This window comes from Neoarius graeffei, chromosome 2, assembly GCF_027579695.1.
Source record: "Neoarius graeffei isolate fNeoGra1 chromosome 2, fNeoGra1.pri, whole genome shotgun sequence".
In the NCBI taxonomy this organism is placed as follows: Eukaryota; Metazoa; Chordata; class Actinopteri; order Siluriformes; family Ariidae; genus Neoarius; species Neoarius graeffei.
Window position 1 is genome coordinate 31,701,114 of NC_083570.1, and position 24,229 is coordinate 31,725,342.

General features: G+C 42.9%; 1 protein-coding gene across 4 annotated transcripts in view; it reads left to right on the forward strand.

Annotated features, from left to right (window-relative positions):
• The window catches only part of disp1 (dispatched homolog 1 (Drosophila)), a 168,507-nt gene that overhangs the window by 14,209 nt on the left and 130,069 nt on the right, over nt 1-24,229 (forward strand). For 3 of the 4 annotated variants that reach the window (XM_060914088.1, XM_060914090.1, XM_060914089.1), the window contains exon 2: nt 13,509-13,999. In XM_060914088.1, the coding sequence (XP_060770071.1) occupies nt 13,527-13,999 (473 nt within the window). In that variant the 5' untranslated portion in view covers nt 13,509-13,526. Of the gene's footprint in view, nt 1-13,508; nt 14,000-24,229 lie in introns of those variants that run through there. The other variant, XM_060914095.1, reaches the window with a different exon arrangement.

A 24,229-nucleotide genomic window follows, 5' to 3' on the forward strand; every position in this document is an offset into this window, starting at 1 on the left:
GTGTTTTGTTTATTCAATTCACACAAAACAGTACTTTTTAATAAATTAAATGTTAAACATGTTGGTATATACACCTCTTTATAATGGTAATGCGCATAAATTAATGTTACTGAAAGTCATTCCAAAATACTGAAAAATGTTTTCAAGAATACTGAAATTCAAAATTTGGGGTAGGCATCTCTGCCATAGAGGCCTGAACTGTAAAGAGCCGCTGATTATGTTGAGGTCTGCACAGGTTCTCGTCTCTCACACAGTATCCCCTTCAGTGTTGTAGCTGGACTTCTGGACGGTTTAATACCAATTGCCCTTCTTACCTGAGCACTCGGCTTGCCCTGATCTTGGGAGTGTTTGCGTTGTCATATTTTTTTTTTCAAAAATATCCCTCTTCTGACCTGGCGACTTGTCCAGGATGTACCCCGCCTTTCGCCCATAGTCAGCTGGGATAGGCTCCAGCTTGCCTGCGACCCTGTAGAAGGATAAAGTGGCTAGAGATGATATGAGATATCCCTCTTCAAGAAACAGTTATTTTCAACAAAAACACGTGCCACAATTATTGGCACTCCTGGAAATTATAGTGAACACAATGTAATGCACCTGAAGCATATTTCCCATTTAACTTGTTCATTTTTGAGTTGATTGGAGTGTGTAGGGGGTGGTGTAGTGGTTAGCGCTGTCGCCTCACAGCAAAAAGGTCCTGGGTTCGACTTTCTGTGTGGAGTTTGCATGTTCTCCCGTGTCTGCGTGGGTTTCCTCCAGGTGCTCCGGTTTCCCCCATAGTCCAAAAACATGCAGGTTAGGTTAACTGGTGGCTCTAAATTGACTGTAGGTGTGAATGGTTGTCTCTCTGTCAGCCCTGCGATAACCTGGGAACTTGTCCAGGGTGTATCCCACCTTTTGCCCATCATCAGCTGGGATAGGCTCCAGCTTGGCCTGCGACCCTGTAGAATAGGATAAGTGGCTACAGACGATGGATGGAGTGTGTAGGAGCATTCCAGCTGTAATCCATGACTTTCTGATTAACTGGGGTACAAATATGAGGTTGTGCAGAGGCCAAATTCCCTTAGTCATCAATCAACATGGAAAACATAAGAGAACACCACAAGCGAAATGAGGGAGAAGTGTGCTGACCTTCATAAGTCAGGGAATGATTATAAAAAAGCTACTCGCCTGAAAATGTCCATTTCTACTGTGAGGGCAATAATAAAAAAGTGGACACCAACTGGAACTGTTACAAACTTGCCTGGAAGAGGACCCAAGTTTATTTTGCCCTCACGTACAGCGAGAAGGATGGTAAGAGAAGCAAAAAAAAAATCCCCAAGGATCACTGTTTGGTGAATTACAAGAAAAAATTTTGGCATTTCCAATTCTCCAGAACCACCATCAGATGCTGGCTCCATGCTAACAGGCTACTTGGAAGGTTTGCCAGAAAAAAAGCCTTTTATGTCAGTTAATGACAAATATAAGCACCTGAAGTTTGTGAAATGCTACTGCAACTTTAATCGGAACCATGTTCTATGATCTGATGTAATAAAAATTGAGCTTTTTGGCAATAAACACTCAAGGTGGGTTTGGCATAAAAAGCAGGATGGCTATAATAAAAAGAACACTATCAACTGTAAAATATGGTGGAAGTTCTGTGATGTTTTGGGCCTGTTTTTCCTCCAACTGCGCTGGAAACCTTGTTAGCGTACATGGCATCATGGACTCCATGAAATACCAGGATATTTTAAATCAAAATCTGGCTGCCTCTGCCAAGAAACTAAAATTGGGTCGTCATTGGATCTTTCCAACAGGACAATGATCCAAAGCATATGTCCAGATCTACACACACATTATTAGATGACCACAAAATCAAGCTAATCAGTGGCCATCTCAGTCTCTTGACCTGGAAAGAATACCAAGATGGCAGGTTGCTAGGTTGCAGTGGCCACACTGGGTTTCAATAATGGTGTGATTTTTGTACTTTTTTTTTCTTGCAGAGACTGCATCCCTTTAAGTTTGAAATGTCTGTAGAAAATGTCTGAGTGCCCTGTAGCACTCACGCCCATCATCATGAAGTGCTTCGAGAGGCTGGTATTGAGACACATGAAAGCAGAATTGCCACAGAAATTAGACTCCCTACCGTCTGCTTACTGCCGAAACTGCATGATCGACAATGCCATTTCAACTGACCTTCTCACACCTGGACAAAAAGGACAGTTACAGTTAGGTCCATATATATTTGGACACTGACACAATTTTTTTTTTTACCTGTTTACTGAAACATATTCAAGTTATAGTTATATAATGGACATGGACATAAAGTCCAGACTTTCAGCTTTCATTTGAGGGTATCCATATTAAAATTGGATGAAGGGTTTAAGAGTTTCAGCTCCTTAAAGGAACAGTCCACCGTACTTCCATAATGAAATATGCTCTTATCTGAATTGAGACGAGCTGCTCCGTACCTCTCCGAGCTTTGCGCGACCTCCCAGTCAGTCAGACGCACTGTCACTCCTGTTAGCAATGTAGCTAGGCTCAGCATGGCCAATGGTATTTTTGGGGGCTGTAGTTAGATGCGACCAAACTCTTCCACGTTTTTCCTGTTTACATAGGTTTATATGACCAGTGATATGAAAAAAGTTCAGTTACACAAATTGAAACGTAGCGATTTTCTATGCTATGGAAAGTCCGCACTATAATGACAGGCGTACTAACACCTTCTGCGCGCTTCGGCAGCGCATTGATATCTGAGCTCCGTATCAATGCGCTGCCGAAGCGCGCAGAAGGTGTTAGTACGCCTGTCATTATAGTGCGGACTTTCCATAGCATAGAAAATCGCTACGTTTCAATTTGTGTAACTGAACTTGTTTCATATCACTGGTCATATAAACCTATGTAAACAGGAAAAACGTGGAAGAGTTTGGTCGCATCTAACTACAGCCCCAAAAAATACCATTGGCCATGCTGAGCCTAGCTACATTGCTAACAGGAGTGACAGCGCGTCTGACTGCGTCTGACTGACTGGGAGGTCGCGCAAAGCTCGGAGAGGTACGGAGCAGCTCGTCTCAATTCAGATAAGAGCATATTTCATTATGGAAGTACGGTGGACTGTTCCTTTAACATGTGCCACCCTGTTTTTAAAGGGACCAAAAGTAATTGGACAATTGACTCAAAGGCTATTTCATGGGCAGGTGTGGGCAATTCCTTCATTATGTCATTCTCAATTAAGCAGATAAAAGGCCTGGAGTTGATTTGAGGTGTGGTGCTTGCATTTGGAAGAGTTTGCTGTGAAGAAAACATGCGGTCAAAAGAGTCAAATCAAGTTTATTTGTACAGCGCTTTTAACAATAAACATTGTCGCAAAGCAGCTTTACAGAATTTGAACGACTTAAAACATGAGCTAATTTTATCCCTAATCTATCCCCAATGAGCAAGCCTGTGGCGACGGTGGCAAGGAAAAACTCCCTCAGACGACATGAGGAAGAAACCTCGAGAGGAACCAGACTCAAAAGGGAACCCATCCTCATTTGGGCAACAACAGACAGCCTGACTATAATATTAACAGTTATAACCCTCAACTGTCCCCATGGGGCCGTCCTCCATAGGAGCGGGGCGACAAAACTCCGACCAGACACAGGGCACCAGGACGGATCAAGCAGGTCCGAGGGGCAGAAGAGGCCAGCATCTCAATCCCAGGATCAACATGTAACTCAGAGGGACAGATGGGGGGGGGAAGAGAGAGAGAAAGAAAACACATTGTTAGGTATGCCCTAAAAATAACAAGTATTAAATCTGTGTGGTAGGCTCGCAGAGATGAGAGTCTTTACATCAGGCATAATACACAACAATGGCATGTTAATATGGTAAAATATATCATGACTGCTCTGGCTGGATGCTTGATTGGGTGATGGGAGCACACTCCTCAGCAATGATGAGATGCAGATGGGACCCTTAGGGCTGGCCAAGACAATTCAGTTACATTTCACCGGGTCTGGGACATGCGACAGAAAGTCTGACGGCCGATTCCCTGCAGGCTACGATAGCCAGTCAAGGTCTCCACCGTCTCCACCAAAAGATTTCCTGTTGACTCCATGTAACTCAGAGGGACAGATTTGGGGTGGGGGTGAGGGAAAGAAAACACAGGTGGTTAGGTATGCCCAATGTCACCTGAATAAGTAGGAACAGTATACATATTGCACTGAGTACAAGCAGGGACTCCGGCAACTAACTATGACAGCATAACTAAAAGGAGAGAGCCAGAAGGTAACACCGGCATGAGGGAGCCCCGGGACATAAAGCAGCCAGCCACTACACCGTCAACAAACTCGAGTGAGCAAGCGAGTGGGGACTGACAGCATCCATACATCCCAGTTTACCAAAACACTCTATGTCTGAGGACCCTCCAGATCTACTCCTTTACCTCATAAACACCATTAACAAAAGGCTTGACTAAACAGATATGTTTTCAGCCTAGACTTAAATGCTGAGACTGTGTCTGATTCCCGAACATTACTTGGAAGGCTGTTCCATAACTGTGGGGCTTTGTAAGAAAAGGCTCTGCCCCCTGATGTAGCCTTCACTATACGAGGTACCAGCAGATAGCCTGCACCTTTTGATCGAAGTAGGCGTGGCGGGTCATAGAGGAGCAGAAGTTCACTCAGGTACTGTGGTGCGAGACCATTTAGTGCTTTAAAGGTCAATAGTAGTATTTTATAATCAATACGAAATTTGATTGGGAGCCAATGCAGTGTGGATAAGACAGGCGTGATGTGGTCATATTTTCTAGTTCTAGTAAGGACTCTTGCTGCTGCATTTTGAACTAACTGGAGCTTGTTTATGCACTTATTGGAACATCCAGACAGTAAGGCATTACAATAATCCAACCTGGAGGTAACGAAAGCATGGACTAGTTTTTCTGCATCATGCAATGACATTAAATTTCTTATCTTTGCAATATTTCTGAGATGAAAGAAAGCTATCCGGGTGATGTTATCAATGTGAGTTTCGAATGAAAGACTGGGGTCAATAATCACTCCGAGGTCTTTTACTGCTGCACGTGAAGAAACAGAAAGGCCATCCAGAGTTACTGTGTAATCAGAAAACTTACTTCTAGCTGTATGTGGTCCTAGCACAAGTACTTCAGTCTTGTCAGAGTTAAGCAGAAGGAAATTAATAAGCATCCAGTGTCTAATGTCCTTAACACATTCCTCAATTCTATTAAGCTGGTGTCTCTAATCAGGTTTTGCAGAGACATACAACTGTGTGTCATCAGCATAACAGTGGAAACTAATACAATGTTTACGAATAATATCGCCCAGAGGTAACATGTATAGAGAAAAAAGCAGTGGACCCAAGACAGAACCTTGTGGAACACCAAACTTTACCTCGGTACGTCTAGAAATATCACCATTTATATCAACATACTGATAACGATCAGTTAGATAAGACCTGAGCCAGGAGAGGGCCATTCCCTTAACTCCCACAACATTTTCTAGTCTATCCAGAAGAATGGAATGATCAATGGTATCAAATGCTGCACTAAGGTCAAGCAACACAAGTAGCGAGACACAGCCCTGATCAGACGCCAACAGTAGGTCGTTTACTACTTTAACCAGTGCTGTCTCTGTGCTATGATGAGGTCTAAATCCTGACTGATGCATTTCATGGATGTTATTCCTATGTAAATATGAGCATAACTGCTGTGCCACAGCTTTTTATCTTGGAGATAAAGGGGAGGTTTGATATTGGCCGATAATTGGACAGCTGACAGGGATCAAGGTCAGGTTTTTTAATCAGGGGTTTGATAACTGCTAGTTTAAAGGATTTGGGTACATAGCCAATCATAAGAGAAGAATTTATTATTTTTAGAAGCGGTTCAATTACTCCAGGCATTATCTGTTTGAATAGATGTGTCGGTAAGGGATCTAGTACGCAAGTTGAGGCTTTTGATGTAGAGATTAATGAAAGTAATTCAGTTTCTTTTAGGGGAGTAAAACATTCTAACTGATGATCTGATACACTTATATTGTTAACTACAAGGTCACTTTCATTGTCTAACCTTAAATTAGTAGTTTGAATTTTTTGTCGGATATTCTCAATTTTGTCATTAAAAAAATTCATGAAGTCGTTGCTACTACATACTGCAGGTGTGCATGTGTTGATAGTGGACTTATTCCTGGTTAATTTTGCTACAGTATTAAATAGGAATCTAGGATTATTTTTGTTATCTTCTATTAGGGAGGAGAAATATGTTGCTCTCGCAGCACTAAGAGCTTTTCTATACTTCAGGAAGCTCTCCTTCCAAGCTAATTTGAACACTACCAATTTTGTTTGACGCCATTTACGTTCCAATTTTCGAGTGGTCTGTTTTAATGTGTGAGTGTCATCATTATACCAGGGTGCTAATTTTTTGTCTCTGACCATTTTCTTTTTTAGAGGAGCTACATTATCTAAAGTATGGCGGAATGTTGACTCTAAGCATTCAGTTGCCTGATCAAGTTCTGCAGGGGCTGACAGTGACCCAATCAAAGTTGACAGCTCTGGGAGATCATTTATAAAGCTCTGTGCAGTAGTTGACGTGAAAGTATGTTTAATACAGTAGCGTGGTGAGGTGCATATATTATTACTCAGACATATTTTGAATGAGATGAGACAATGATCTGAGAACTTCAGACTGTGGAAGTATGACTATATTGTCTACGTTTAATTTGAATGTTAGTATTAGATCAAGGGTGTGACCACCATTATGGGTCGGTCCTATGACATTCTGCTTAATCCCGACTGAATCTAAGATGGACACAAACGCTGTTTTTAAAGGGTCTTCTGGGTTATCGAAGTGAATATTAAAATCTCAGACAACTAAAGCTTTGTCTAAGGAAATAACCAGATCTAAGATAAAATCTGCAAATTCAGAAAGAAACTCAGAATATGGCCCCGGGGGCCTGTAAATAATAAGCAATGGAATTAACTGGGTAGACTTATTTTTCGAGGCTACATACATTGAGTATGAAGAACTTCAAATGTATTAAATTTATAACCAGGTTTGTGTGTTACACCTAGATAATCGTTATAAATAACCGCGACGCCTCTTCCTCTGCCAGTTAGACAAGGCTGGTGTATATAACTGTATCCAGGAGGACTCGCTTCATTTAATGCTATATATTCATTTGGCTTAATCCATGTTTCTGTTAAACACAGTACATTAAACTCCTGATCAGTAATGAGTTCATTAACCATTAGCACTTTAGATGTAAGAGATCTCATATTTAATAGCCCCACCTTTAGATCAAAGGTGCTGGCAGCAGCTGTACAGTCAGTCTGATATAATTTTATCTTGATTAGGTTACTGGAACAAACTCTCTGAAAATTTCTACCTTTTTGTTGAGCTCGGGGAACAGACACAGTCTCAATGTAGTGGGCCCTGAGTGACGACTCTGTGCAGCTAGCAGACAGTCGGTTTAGCCTGTTCGTCTGCTCCCTGGCCTTGGCTCTGGATTGTCAGAAATTAACTAAGCCTGTTCTGAGACTATGACCTATGCTGCAGGAAATGAAAGCAGCCCCTTCCTGAGTGGGATGGATACCGTCCCGCCCTAACAGGCCAGCAGTGCCCTCAAAATTAGCCCAATTATCTATAAAGCCCACACTGTTTTCAGAGCACCACCTGGACAGCCAGCAGTTCAGCGACCATAACCTGCTGTAAGCTACATCGCCACGCCGCATTTGGATGGGGCCAGAGCATACTACAGCATCGGACATCGCCTTCGCTAATTTAAACACCTCTACAAAGTTACTCTTAGTAACCTCAGACTGACGAAGGCGTATATCATTAGCTCCTGCATGGATAACTATCTTTGAGAACCTGTGCTTGCCTAGGACCCTAAGATTACCTGCTATGTCCGGCGCCCTGGCTCCCGGTATACACCTGACTAAAGCTGCTGGTGCCCCTAAAGGCTGAGCTAATTTCACGTGCCGTATGATAGTCCCCTATAACCAGAGCTCTTTCAGGTTTCTCAGTGGGTGCATCACTAAGGAGAGCAAACCTGTTCGACACGTGACGCGGAGAGGAGTGGTGCTCCCGTGGGCGAGCCTCAGCGGTAGCTTTGGCTCTACGCTTATGCCGCCGAGCCGTCACCCATTTGCCCTGCTGTAAGGGCTCTAATGCCGGAGTTGGGGGATTACTAACTCCACCTAGGGCGTCCAGACTTTCCCTAACAGAAACTACACTGTTCTCACGCTCACTAACCTGCTCTAAAGCCTGGACATGCGCTTCTAGCACTGCAATCTTCTCCGTCAGAGAGCTAACTAATCTGCACTTATCACAAGTAAAGCTAATAGAGCTATCGCTAGCGACGGAGGAAGAATGACTAAACATCCTGCACTCAGCACACTGAACAGGCTGAAGGTGTGCCATGATGAAAAGATTCACGTACCTTAAATGAAGATCTGTTGATATTAAAGCAGATCAGATGTGGATGGCCTCCGCTTGTGGACTTTACACAGGAGGAGAGAAAAAGAAAGCTTCCGGTCTCGGCGTTCTTCCGAAAAAAGAAAGAGAAAAAAACCGGAAAAAGGAAAGTGAAAAGTACAAAAATGAAAGCGACAGTACAATAAAAATGAAGAGGATACTGGAAATTTATTTGTAGAAAAAAAGTTAAAAAAGGATTAGTAATTAACGCCGGCACTCGCGGGAAAAAGGACTCGGCGCGAACAACTCAGGAAGCAGGAAGTCATCCATTATAGACCTGGACACCAACAGAAGTTAACAGTGGTGGATGATCGCAGAATAATTTCCATGGTGAAGAGAAACCCCTTCACAACAGCCAACCAAGTGAACAACACTCTCCAGAGCTCTCCATGCAGGTGAAACAAGCCATCCTTAAGCTGCGAAAACAGAAAAAACCCATCCGAGAAATTGCTACAATATTAGGAGTGGCAAAATCTACAATTTGGTACATCCTGAGAAAGAAAGAAAGCCCTGGTGAACTCATCAATGCAAATAGACCTGGACACCAACAGAAGTTAACAGTGGTGGATGATCACAGAATAATTTCCATGGTGAAGAGAAACCCCTTCACAACAGCCAACCAAGTGAACAACACTCCAGGAGGTAGGCATATCAATATCCAAATCTACCATAAAGAGAAGACTGCATGAAAGTAAATACAGAGGGTTCACTGCATGGTGCAAGCCACTCATAAGCCTCAAGAATAAAAAGGCTAGATTGGACTTTGCTAAAAAACATATCTTAAAAAAAAGCCAGCACAGTTCTGGAAGAACATTCTTTGGACAGATGAAACCAAGATCAACCTCTACCAGAATGATGAAAAGAAAAAAGTATGGCGAAGGCATGGTACAGCTCATGATCCAAAGGATACCACATCATCTGTAAAACACTGCGGAGGCAGTGTGATGGCTTGGGCATGCATGGCTGCCAGTGGCACTGGGTCACTAGTGTTTACTGATGATGTGACCCAGGACAGAAGCAGCTGGATGAATTCTGAGGTATTCAGAGACGTACTGTGTGCTTAAATCCAGCCAAATGCAGCCAAACTGATTGGTCAGCGTTTCATAATACAGATGGACAATGACCCAGAACATAAAGCCAAAGCAACCCAGGAGTTTATTAAAGCAAAGAAGTGGAATATTCTTGAATGGCCAAGTCAGTCACCTGATCTCAACCCAATTGAGCATGCATTTCACTTGTTAAAGACTAAACTTCAGACAGAAAGGCCCACAAACAAACAGCAACTGAAAACCGCTGCAGTAAAGGCCTGGCAGAGCATTAAAAAGGAGGAAAAACAGCGTCTGGTGATGTCCATGAGTTCAAGACTTCAGGCAGTCATTGCCAACAAAGGGTTTTCAACCAAGTATTAGAAATGAGCATTTTATTTACAATTATTTAATTTGTCCAATTACTTTTGAACCCCTGAAATGAAGGGATTGTGTTTAAAAAATGCTTTAGTTCCTCACATTTGTATGCAATCATTTTGTTCAACCCACTGAATTAAAGCTGAAAGTCTGAACTTCAATTGCATCTGAATTGTTTTGTTCAAAATTCGTTGTGGTAATGTACAGAACCAAAATTAGAAAAATGTTGTCTCTGTCCAAATATTTATGGACCTAACTGTATGTGAGAATGCTGTTTATTGACTTCAGTTCAGTATTCCATGCAGTCAACCCACAGAAGGTAGACCTGCTAGGCATGAACTCCTTGTAATTGGATCCTGGACTTCCTGACTGACAGACCCCAGTCTGTCTCTGTAGGACACAACACCTCCAGGGTCCTCAAACTGGGCACAGGTGTACCCCCAAGGCTGTGTGCTCAGTCCCCTGTTGTTTACTCTGCTGATGCACAACTGTGCTGCCCAGCACAGCTCAAATTACATCAAGTTTGCAGACGATACAACAGTAGTGGGTCTCATCAATAACCGTGATTATCAAACACCTGGTGGAATGGTATCTGGACAATAATCTGACTCTTAATGTCAAGAAGACTAAAAAGAGACTTGTTGACTGACTTCAGAAAGAATCCTGCTGTCCACTGCACATCAACACCTCCACTGTTGAAACAATAAGCAGTGTGAAGTTCCTGAGAATGCACATGGAAGACAACCTCTCCTGGACCCTGAACACCACTATCATCACCAAGAAAGCTCAACAGCATCTACACTTTCTACGAAAGCTCAGGAAGGGCTCCTCCCATCCTTCTGCCGAGGGACTATTGAGAGGGTTCTCTGCCGTTACATCACTGTCTGGTTCAGGAACTGCAATGCCACTGAACAAAAGTCCCTGCAACGGCTACTGAGGATAACAGACAGGATCATTTGGGGTCCCTCTTCTACCCATTTCCCAACTCTATAAGAAGCACATCCTCTGCTGTGTCAACAGCATAGTACAGGACAAGTCCCACCCATCACATGCACTGTACTCCCTCCTGCCATCTGGCAGAAGGTACCGAAGTACAGTGGCATGCAAAAGTTTGGGCACCCTTACTGAAAACGTCTGTTACTGTGAATAGTTAAGTGAGCAGAAGATGAACTGATCACCAAAAGGCATAAAGGTAAAGACGACACATTTCTTTGCAGCGTTTTCTGCAAGATTCGTGTAATTTTTTTTTTTTTGTACAATTGGAGAGTGAAAAAAGAAAAGGAACACCATGCAAAAGTTTGGGCACCCCAATATATTTGAGTTCTCAGGTAACTTTTACCAAGGTTCCAGACCTTAATTAGCTTATTAAGCTGTGGCTTGTTCAAATTCTTCATTAGGAAAGGTCAGATGATGCAAATTTCAAAGCTGTATAAATTCTCTGACTCCTCAAACTTGTCCCTAAAATCAACAGCCATGGAATCTAAGCAACTCCCTCGCATTCTGAATAATAAAATAATTGATGCTTCCAAAACAGGAGAAGGCTACAAGAACGTGGCAAAGTGTTTTTCAGGTAGCTGTTTCCTCAGATTGTAATGTTATTAAGAAATGGCAGTTAACAGAAACAGTGGAGCTCAAGGTGAGGTCTGGAAGATGAAAACTTTCTGAAAGAACTGCTTGTTGGATTGCTAGAAAGGCAAATAAAAACCCCTGTTTGACTGCAAAAGACCTTCAGAAAGATTTAGCAGACCCTGGAGTGGTGGTGCACTGTTCTACTATGCAGTGATACCTGAACAAATATGACCTTCGTGGAAGAGTCATCAGAAGAAAACCTTTCCTGCATCCTAGCCACAAAATTCAACGTCTGAAGTTTGCAAATGAACATCTAAATAAGCCTGATGCATTTTAGAAACAAGTCCTGTGGACTAATGAAATAAAAATAGAACTTTTTGGCCACATTGTGCAAAGGAATGTTTGGAGAAAAAAGGGTGCCAAATTCCAGGAAAAGAACACCTCTCCAACTCTGAAGCATGGGTTTGGATCGATCATGCTTTGGGGTTGTGTTGCAGCCAGTGACACAGGGCACATTTCATTCAGGGAAGCATGCATTCGAATAAATACCAGCAAATTCTGGAAGCAAACATCACACCATCTGTAAAAAAGTTGAAGTTAAAAAGAGGATGGGTCCTACAATAAGATGATGATCCAAAACACACCTCAAAATCTACAATGGAATACCTCGAAATAGAACTTTTTGGTTTAAATGAGAAGTGTTATGTTTGGAGAAAGGAAAACACTGCATTACAGCATAAGAACCTTATCCCATCTGTAAAACATGATGGTGGTAGTATCATGGTTTGGGCCTGTTTTGCTGCATCTGGGCCAGGATGACTTGCCATCATTGATGGAACCATGAATTCTGAATTATACCAGTGAATTCTAAAGGAAAACATCAGGACATCTGTCCATGAACTGAATCTCAAGAGAAGGTGGGTCGTGCAGCAAGACAACGACCTTAAGCACACAAGTTGTTCTACCAAAGAATGGATAAAGAAGAATAAAGTTAATGTTTTGGAATGGCCAAGTCAAAGTCCTGACCTTAATCCAATTGAAATGTTGTGAAAGGACCTGAAGTGAGCAGTTCACGTGAGGAAACCCACCAACATCCCAGAGTTGAAGCTGTTCTGTACGGAGGAATGGGCTAAAATTCCTCCAAGCTGGTGTGCAGGACTGATCAACAGTTACTGGAAATGTTTAGTTGCAGTTATTGCTACACAAGGGGGTCACACCAGATACTGAAAGCAAAGGTTCACATAGTTTTGCCACTCACAGATATGTAATATTGGATCATTTTCTTCAATAAATAAATGACCAAGTATACTAATTTTGTCTCATTTGTTTAACTGGGTTCTCTTTATCTACTTTTAGGACTTGTGTGAAAATCCGATGATGTTTTAGGTCATATTTATGCAGAAATATAGAAAATTCTAAAGGGTTCACAAACTTTCAAGCACCACTGTAGAGTTATTTATATACTTTGATTTCCACCATAAATGCACCATGAGCAGCCTGAAGGGAAACAGTATTTCAATGCACTGTGTATTGCATATAGATATATTTGACAATAAAGCTCTCTTGAATCCCAATCAGCTATGTGGTGAGCTGAAGAGGGGAGTGCACAAGGGTGAGCCTTGGACCCTAGATGATCTGGAGAGATTGTGTAAAGAGGAATGGTCTGTTACCCTGTTCTGTATTCTCCAACCTTATAGGAGAAGACTCAGTGCTGTTTTACTGGCAAAGGGAGGTTGTTCAAAGTATTATGCAGGGGTGCCAGTAATATTGCCACGTGTTTTTTGTTGAAGAATATAATATCTTGAGGGATTTGTTTTTCTTTGAATGTTTTTTTTTTTCAATTAAAAGGTTGGATTTAAAGCTTCTCATCCATTTCCTTGATATAACAGCAGGACTTATCTCATCTACTGTTTTATCTGTTTCGCAAATATTGTCCAAGCGTACAATTGGACAGGCGTGGATTTAGAATTAACACAAGCGCACCCTGTTTAACATAGTGTGAGTTCTCAGAAATGAAATGCTAGTCCTAATTTATCATTTAAAACTAAACCATATAATGCCAAGTGATTTTTCTCATTGTTTCTTTTCAGGAGAATGGTGGAAGCCCTATGGCTCTGACTGAGGCTTCAATTAACCTTCTGCCACTCAATAATGGTGGAGTCCCTCAAACCATGATTGCTACTATGCCAAGTGAGCCTGCCAGCTCTGCTGCTGAGCCTACACTGGAGACAAATGAGAATATAGAGCAGAAAGTGAGAACAATGTCTAAATTGGATCCACCAACCCAAAATAGCATCAAGCAGAATTGCTCTATCCAACCATCATTGTCCTCCACATCTCAATCCTCAGCGTATTTGTCACAGTTCAACTCTCCGTCACTGTTGCCCACATCTTTTCCACATCATTCTTCTGCCTGTTGCCCTTTTCAAGAGCCTGAGTGCTGTAATGGGAACCAGGGGTCTTTGCACTCAAGAAGGGCCCTCCACATGGGCTCCTGCTGTGTGCAGGGGACACCTAGTTTCTGCATGCAGCACCAATGGCAGGAGTGTTTTCAGAACCAACCAAACATGACAACATTCAGGTAATGGCTTTTTGGTTTACTTAAGCTGTGTGATAGTTCTTCCTGTTCTTGTTCTCTGTTTAATTTTTTAAGATAAGCATCCGATGAATGAGAGAGGCATGTTAACACCTTCGTTAATATACCCACCTGCTTCATCAACCACTCGCTGTCCACTTTAATTGGAACACTTGTACACTTGCGTATTTATGCCACATGGTTGGTTGATTTAGATGACTACAGGTGTTCCTATTAAAGTGGACAGTGAGTGTATAGCATCTGCTTTGCTCTTTCACTTTGGGAGACGACCATCTAATAACTTCAGAATCTCAACCAAGAATTCAATACATTTTACTGTCAGAGGAATGTGCCTTACATCATTAGTCACCCAACACAAGCAATATATATTATTCTATCCATATTCACTGGATATGAGCAATCACACGCTCTGATCGGCTATTCTTCTACTACTAGGATATCAGCTCATATACCGTGAAGAGAGTAAAACAAAATTGCGGAACGTGTTGCTGAACCAACCAAAGGCGAAATAAAAACTCTACTTGAAAACAAAACTCCTAAAAATACAAAAAAAGCAATAAAAGTATTTGATGGTAAGAACGTGTCTTTTTTTTTTTTTTTTTCTTAAAAACGTATTATTATTATTATTATTATAGCATTTTTCACAAATTGCTACTGTCACTTCGCTGGTTTGTTTACATTTTAAGTCAGAAATAGTTTTGTCTGTTTTGTATAAAGCAAGGGTCTCCAACTTTTCTGGGACTGAGGGCTACCCGAAGGATGAGAAACTATATGGAGGGATAGTCTCGTCTCGTCGTCTTCCGCTTTATCCGGGACCGGGTCGCGGAGGCAGCAGTCTAAGCATGGAAGCCCAAACTTCCCTCTCCCCAGACACCTCGGTCAGCTCCTCGGGAAGAACACCGAGGCGTTCCCAGGCCAGCCAAGAGACATAGTCCCTCCAGCGTGTCCTGGGTCTTCCCCGGGGCCTCCTCCCCGGGGGACATGCCTGGAACACCTCCCCAGGGAGGCGTCCAGGAGGCATCCGAAAAAGATGCCCAAGCCACCTCAGCTGGTTCCTCTCGATGTGGAGGAGCAGCGGCTCTACTCCGAGCTCCTCCTGAGTGACTGTGCTTCTCACCCTATCTCTAAGGGAGCGCCCAGCCACCCTGCGAAGGAAACTCATTTCGGCCGCTTGTATCCGCGATCTTGTTCTTTCGGTCATTACCCAAAGCTCATGACCATAGGTGAGAGTCGGAACATAGATCGACTGGTAAATTGAGAGCTTCGCCTTTTGGCTCAGCTCCTTCTTCACCACGACAGACCGGTAAAGCGACCGCATCACTCCGGAGGCTGCACCGATCCGCCTGTCGATCTCACGCTCCATCCTTCCCTCACTTGTGAACAAGATCCCGAGATACTTAAACTCTTCCACTTGAGGCAGGACTTCTCCACCAACCTGGAGAGGGCAAGCCACCCTTTTCCGGTCGAGAACCATGGCCTCGGACTTGGAGGTGCTGATTCTCATCCCAGCTGCTTCACACTCGACTGCAAACCGCCCCAGTGCATGCTGGAGGTCCTGGTTTAAAGAAGCCAGCAGGACAACATCATCCACAAAAAGCAGAGATGAAATCCTGTGGTTCCCAAACAGGATTCCTTCCGGCCCCTGGCTGCGCCTAGAAATTCTGTCCATAAAAATTATGAACAGAACCGGGGACAAAGGGCAGCCCTGCCGGAGTCCAACATGCACTGGGAACAGGTCTGACTTACTGCCGGCAATGCGAACCAGACTCCTGCTCCGTTCGTACAGGGACCGGACAGCCCTTAGCAAAGAGCCCCGAACCCCATACTCCCAAAGCACCCCCCACAGAATACTACGGGGGACACGGTCGAATGCCTTCTCCAGATCCACAAAGCACATGTGGGCAAACTCCCATGAACCCTCGAGCACCCTATGAAGGGTATAGAGCTGGTCCAGTGTTCCGCGACCAGGACGAAAACCGCATTGCTCCTCCTGGATCTGAGGTTCGACTATTGGTCGAATTCTCCTCTCCAGTACCCTAGAGTAAACTTTCCCTGGGAGGCTGAGAAGTGTGATTCCCCTATAATTGGAGCACACTCTCCGGTCCCCTTTCTTAAAAAGAGGGACCACCACCCCAGTCTGCCACTCCAGAGGCACTGTCCCCGAGCGCCACGCGATGTTGCAGAGGCGTGTCAACCAAGACAGCCCCACAACATCCAGAGACTTGAGATACTCAGGGCAGATCTCATCCACCCCCGGTGCCTTGCCACTGAGGAGCTTGCAAACCACCTCAGTGACTTCGGCTTGGGTAATGGACAAGTCCACCTCCTAGTCATCAGCCTCAGTCTCCTCAATGGAAGACATGACGGTGGGATTGAGGAGATCCTCAAAGTATTCCTTCCACCGCCCGACAATGTCCCCAGTCGAGGTCAACAGCTCCCCACCCGCACTGTAAACAGTGTTGGCAGAGTACTGCTTCCCCCTCCTGAGGCGCCGGACGGTTTGCCAGAATTTCTTCAAGGTCAACCTAATGTCCTTCTCCATGGCCTCCCCGAACTCCTCCCAGTTCCGAGTTTTTGCCTCCGCAACTGCCCGAGCTGCAGCACGCCTGACCTGCTGATACCAGTCAGCTGCCTCAGGGGTCCCAGAGGTCAACATGGCCCGATAGGACTCCTTCAGCTTGACAGCATCCCTTACTTCCGGTGTCCACCACCGGGTTCGGGGATTGCCGCCACGACAGGCACCGGAGACCTTGAGGCCACAGCTCCGAACAGCTGCGTCCACAATGGAGGTAGAGAATATGGTCCACTCGGACTCAATGTCCCCCGCCTCCCTCAGAAGCTGGGAAAAGCTCTCCCGGAGGTGGGAGTTAAAGACCTCCCCAACAGAGTGCTCGGCCAGACATTCCCAGCAGACCCTCACCATACGTTTGGGCCTGCCAGGTCTGTCCAGCTTCCTCCTCCGCCAGTGGATCCAACTCACCACCAGGTGGTGATCAGTTGACAGCTCAGCCCCTCTCTTCACCCGAGTGTCCAAGACATAGGGCCGGAGATCAGATGAAACGACGACAAAGTCTATCATTGACCTCCGACCTAAGGTGTCCTGGTGCCACGTGCACTTATGGACACCCCTATGCTCGAACATGGTGTTAATTATGGACAAACTGTGACTAGCACAGAAGTCCAATAACAAAACACCACTCGGGTTCAGATCGGGGAGGCCGTTCCTCCCAACCACGCCCCTCCAGGTGTCACTGTCGTCGCCCACGTGAGCATTGAAGTCCCCCAGTAACACAATGGAGTCCCCAGTCTGAGCACCCCTCAGTACCTCTCCCAGGGACTCCAAGAAGGCCGGATACTCTATACTGCTATTCGGCCCGTAGGCACAAACAACAGCAAGAGCCCTCTCCCCAATCCGAAGGCGCAGAGAGGCGACCCTCTTGTTCACTGGGGTAAACTCCAACACATGGCGGCTGAGCTGGGGAGCTATAAGCAAGCCCACACCAGCCCGCCGCTGCTCACCATGGGCGACTCCAGAGAAGTGGAGAGTCCAGCCCCTCTCGAGGAGCTGGGTTCCAGAGCCCAAGCTGTGCGTGGAGGTGAGCCCGACTATCTCTAGCCGGTACCTCTCAACCTCCCGCACAAGCTCAGGCTCCCCCCCCCCCCCCCCCCCCCCCCCCCGTGAAGTGACCATTCCATGTCCCAACAGCTAGCCGCTGTGTCCGGGGATCAGGTCGTCGAGGCCCCTGCCTTCGACTGCCACCCAATCCACACTGCACCAGTCCCCTACTGCTACCTCTGTGGGTGGTGAACCCACAGGAGGTCAGGCCCACGTCACCTCTTCGGGCTGAGCCCGGCCGGGCCCCATGGGCAAAGGCCCGGCCACCAAGCGCTTGCATACGAGCCCCAACTCCAGGCCTGGCTCCAGGGTGGGGCCCCGGCTGCGCCATACCGGGCAATGTCACGGTCCTTGATGGTTTCTCCATAAGGGTTTTGGTGAACTGCTCTTGCTCTGGCCTGTCACCTAGGATCTGTCTGCCGTGGGAAACCCTGACAGGGGCATAATGCCCCTAATTGCAGGATTGCTTCTGCAGCACGCAATAAGACCAGAATGACGGCCAGTCATCGCGACGGCGTCATCGGTAGTTATCAATACCAACTTTTGAAGTGGGATGTTTTTCTCTGTAAAATAGCTCTTTATGGCCTCATGGATGTCAACAGCCCTTGTTGTGGTTTTCAGGGGCAGCAAAGTAAGCATCTCCTCTTCACAGTGAAATCACTGAACACCATTCTGACAAAGACCATCAGCTGCACCGTGCTGGTTTTATCCATTGACTTGTCATATTGGATGCTAAAGTACCTGCATGTACTCATGTCACCATTCAGCTGTTCCACCAAGTTAGTGGACATTGCTGATACTCTCCTGGCAATGGTGTTGGCACTTAGCTGAACATCCACGATGACCGTGAGGATCTCCTTCTCATTCTTGTGATCTTTAAACAAAGTGTCTGCAACCACTGACATCACCCCTTTGACCACCTCTCTGTCCGAAAATGCCTTTTTGTGCTTAGCCAGGTAGTGTGCTGCTCTGAAGGAAGCTTCTGTAGCTGCTTTTGATTGCTTTGCCGGCTTGGTGAAAAAAGACTGTTGTCTGCCCAAAGCTGCCTTGAGGTCACAAGTCTTTTGAGCACGTAATGCGCAGCCTGGAGGGTAGCTAGCATCAAACGTTCTGTGACATGTAGAAAAATGTCGTCTCTCCACATTGTATCTCTTAGCCAAGGCTACGGCAGCTCCACAGATCACACACACAACGTTCACCAACTTGAGTAAAGAAGAACTCTTGCCACTTTCAGGATGAATGGGAGAAAGTCTTCTTTTTCTTGCTTTCTGACATCACCTTTAAATACTTTTATTACAAAACTACCTTTTACAGAAAATTTACGACTTATCGCACTGTGTTGATCACTATCCATTGGCGGGCTAATGACTGAGGACTGAACGCAAAGGGGAGTTGGCGTGGTGGCATAGTCGGCTAAACTTTGACCCAGCAAAGAAAATTATCTACATTAGGCTTCTATTTTAATATAAAAAATGTTAGGGGGATTTTTAGAATATATTTCTGGATTAAACTTCAAGGCGTCTTAAAACATGAAAACAATTTTAAAAAATTATTTTTAAAGATTACCAAATATGATTTGAACAGTGCAGTAGTCACTGGCTATTTTTAGAACATCCATCGTGGGCGCCTTCCAGGCTCCTGGCGGGCTAACTGGTGCCCACGGGCGAGGCCAGGTATAAAATATTTATCAAATTTGCAAAAATAAAATGTTCTGTTATTCAAAATCCAGTGAATGTGGATATAATAAAACAGTTATTCCACTCAATCTCATCGTACATGGCTCATGTACGACTTGATTTTGTGGAATAACTGTTATTGTATGGTGTGTGTGTGTGTGTGTACTATATAATATATAAACAAGAACGCTTTCCTTCCATTTGGAATAGGTGTGATAATCATTATACAGTACCATGATGCTAGTTGTTTTCCTCATTATTATTTTTTTTTAAATGCTTAAACACTATCAAGCATGAAGTGAAACTTTGCCTCCTAGCTTTTAGTCACACGACGGAGTTCTGTTTTGTTTGTAGGACAAAGGTGATAAATCTGGGAAATTTCCAATAAAGCTGGGCACAGTTGCCAATGTGATCAATTCAGGAGTGAGGCATGTTCAGATATGATTAAAACATTTTTAAATAATTTCATTTAAAAAATGTTCTATATTTATGCCAAATGTCAGAATGTAATCAAGGGTGTGGGGGTTTGTTTGTTTTGTATGGGGTTTTGGGGATTTTTTTTTTTTTCTTTCACACCTTCAAAAAAATGATGGCAAACAAGTTTACTGTACTAGCACTGATCCCAATGAATATCTAATAACAGTCCAATTTCTAGTCTTGAATTTCTTTACAAACTGCTAAAAAGAGTGGCTTTCTCTCATCTACCAAAAATCTCTTTATGCCTTTCCAAAGCAGCAGTTCCCTGCTCTACTGCTCCGTCACACAAGATGTCACTCAAGGATCAGTCATTGGCACCCCCTGTTCAACATGCACAAGATTATTTACAAATGCAGTCTTGGCTTTCTCTGAAATAATTTATTCTAAAAACCAACCCTAAAGTCAAACATGTATTTTGAATGCAAGCTACCATTAATGTGGTTATAGAGTATAACAAAGAAATCCTACATGTTATAAATGAAAGTAAACCTTGCACTTATGCTCAGACAGTGCCTAGGTGAAAACTCTTAATCTTGATGGTAATGTTTAGAAGATTTTCAGCTCTGTATCCTGGAGATATCTATAGATATTTTTATCACACAATATATGTGATAGAAATATATGTTTGGTATGCTTGAAACTGGAACAAGCTGTTATGATTGTTACTTGTTTTGGGTAGTTAAATTCTTGAGATTTATCTTTGCTTACACATTCTGCTCTCTGCTTAATGAAGGTCATGTTGACCAGTAATGTCTGTCTTCTTTCATAAGATCATGATCCTGATGGTTGATATAATGGTACATAGTGTAGTCCAAACCAGTAATGCTTCATCACCCATTTTTTTTACACACACACACACACACACACACACACACACACACACACACACACACACCTCAGCTTCTTAAATCATTATCCAATCACATAGCTATAGCACACTCTTGAATGTGAATATATACTCATGTTTGTCCTACAATAAACTGAGATCTCTGAGCAGCTGTTTCTGTGTCAGTTACTGTTTGCTCCCAGATCAATCCATGAGGCAGAATCTCTTGGGCGCCAGAGGTCTATGTTCCTAGATCATACTTTTGTCTATTCAACCTCCTTCAGTGCCCACAGATCAAAACCTATGAATATGTACATACAGACGTTATTGAACAAGTTGGTCACAACTTCATAGTTTTACTAAGATGCATACATATAATGGGAAAGCAACAAAATCACCTGTGATGAGCCAAATTACATACTTCTCATGAAGAACCACATAACTGACATAGCACTTGAAATCAGATCAGAATACACACATTTTTTAATCATGGGAAATTTATAGCTAAACTACTCTTCAGATTCACTAAGCATTTTGTTCTGTCTGTAAAAAAGAAAGCATGACTCGGAAGTCTGTTCAAGTGTATTTTTAGAAAAGCAGTTCTGTTCATCTGAAGGGTGTTTTTCTATCACAACCTCATTTTCAAACAGCAGCTGAATGTATTGTAAGCGACATATTGAGCAACAGTATCATAATGTTATTATGACAAGATTATAAACTCAATCAAGATGGATCAGGTCCTGCATTGATTGCACTTAAAGAAAGTGAAAGACTCCCAATAAAAGGTGTAAGAAATCTAAGGTCAAGACCAGAGGCAACAAACATCTTCCCATCTCTCTCTCTCTCTCTCTCTCTCTCTCACTCACTCACTCACTCACTCACTCACACTCTCTCTCTCTCTCACACACACACACACACACACACACACACACACACACACACACACAAAAAAAAAAATTTTAAATAAACATTGCAGCTTTCTTCCTTACACAATCTGTTGTCAGAATTTACCTAGTCAGATATTTTCACTAGGGCTGTCAAACGATTAAAAAATTTAATCGCGATTAATCTCAATTTCATATAGTTAATCGCATTTTTTAAAATCTATGTGAAATTCTAAAGTGAAATGTTACAATTAAAATGGTGAACACATTTTATGCTAAAAGTACTTGTTAAAAACTGCTGGGACAAGAGAAAATGGTAAGGGAGTTTATTCACTCACATACTAGGCAGTACTGAACATACAAACCACAAAATTGGATTTTGTGATGGATTAGGGAGCTGTAGTCTCAAATATAAAACATGTAGTCACATACTACTGTGTCTCAGTTCAGACGTGACAAAAGAAAATAAAAATGAAATAAAACTTCAGTTGTGCTGGAGTTGTATTCAGTCACAGCCTATAGGACTTCACAGTACTGTGCAAACAAAAATAAATTGCAGTTGGACTTCAATAAAGACATTTAGTATCATATCACAGTGCTACAGCATACTGAAATCTCACTTTGCAAAAGTATTTTAGAACTGCAAAGTGCATACCAAAACCAACTCGATCACACTCTACTTTTGAAATGAAACTTCCCGTTTAACAGACCTTTCTCCATCACTCACACTTTTATTGAAGCAGCACGCGACAAGCCTCAACAGGAACTATGGGTGACTCGCAAGGCCAAATTAGAATTTGCGTTAACAGCACTATTTTTTTTTAATCACGATAAATTGAGATCGCGTTGTCGCGTTAACTTCGACAGCCCTAATTTTCACATGACCTTGCATACAAATGAGCATAAAAAATGCACTTCTGTTGAAATACCACCGCTTTTGGCCCTGACAGACAGCAGCCCGCTGGAGTTCTTTGTGGCCAGAAATGATGACTATTACCTCGATTTGATCAACACTATTTTACATCTAACATCATAAAATCATAAACCCAGATGCTTCTAGTGCAGTAAATGATGCAAATGTCAAGGTTAAATATTCTTTAGCATCACTTTTTTCATGCTCAGGGATTGGATTATTTTTCAGTCCGACACCTTTCTGTTTTAGCCACCATTAACTTTTTCAGCAGTTTGTGCTACAGTAGCTCTTCTGTGGAATTGGACCATATGGGCTAGCCTTTGTGCACCATGCAAATCAGTTAGACTTCAACATTTCAGATACCAAAATGCATACAGTAGTAGTCAGTGACCATATCATTTAACTTAAATATTAAACAACCCAAACAATCCATTAGCAGATGGAGATGTAATACTTCTCTGCTCAAAGATTCTGAATTAATTTTTTTTTGGTAAAAGAATGGACAGCTTTCATGGAAATAAATGATTCCCCAGAAATTTCACCCACTGTATTATGGGAAACAGCTAAGATAGTATTGAGAGGAAAAATATCATTCGACAAAAAAAAAAAAAAGACACTGAGCGACATTTGTGCCAGGAATCCTACTCCTGAAGCCCATGAAGAACTCTGACACTAAATTACAACTTAACAGTATCATCAACAAAAAAAAAGAAAAACAACTCCACTCTTAATACAAAGACTCAGATACAAGCATTTTGAACACAATAACAAATGGGGAAAATACCTGGTGAACCAACTCAAATGTAATAAAGAGAAATTATTTATACCGGCAATAAAGAACTCGGCGAGTTCAATGATGGAAACTCCAAAAGAGATAAATGACACATTTTGTGAATTTGCATGGTGCATGATGGCTAGCCCATTTTGTGAATTTTACACCAAAATTTTACACCCCTGATAATGAATCCAATTTAATAGATATTAATTCCTTCCTCAGTAACATAATTTACCCTGGCTCAATAAGGAACAAGCTGATGATTTAGATGCACCATTAACACTTATTGAGTGCTATGTAAAGTTCATTAAGATGCCGAATAATAAAGCTTCTGTTCCTGATGGTTTCCTAGCCGAATTATATAAACACTTTTTTGGGGTACAGTCTCACCACTGTTCTTTGGAATGGTTCTGTATATGAACCATAACTCAACAATCCCACAACACATGAATACAGCCCTCATTTTCCTTTAACGAAAACCTGATAAAGACCCAGTGCTTTGCTCTAGCTACCGTCCACTATCATTGATTAATTCGGACTTAAAAATCATTAGTAAAGCACTACCTGCTACAGTGCCTTGCAAAAGTATTCATATCCCTTGAACTTTTTCACATTTTTCCACCTTACAGCCACAAACTTAAAAGTTTTTTATTGAGATTTTATGTGATCGACCAACACAGAGTAGCACATAATTGTGAAGTGAAACGAAAATGTTAAACGGTCTTCAAAATTTTAAACAAATAAAAATCTGAAAAATGTGATGTGCATTAGTATTCAGCCCCCCTTGCGTCAATACTTTGTAGAGCCACCTTTTGCTGCAATTATAGCTGCAAGTCTTTTGTGGTATGTCTCTACCAGCTTTGCACATCTAGACACTGAAATTTTTGCCCATTTCTTCTTTGCAAAATAGCTCAAGCTCAGCCAGATTGGATGGAGAGCGTCTGTGAACAGCAATTTTCAAGTCTTGCCACAGATGCTCAATGGGATTTAGGTCTGGACTTTGACTGGGTCATTCTAACACATGAATATTCTTTGATCTAACCATTCC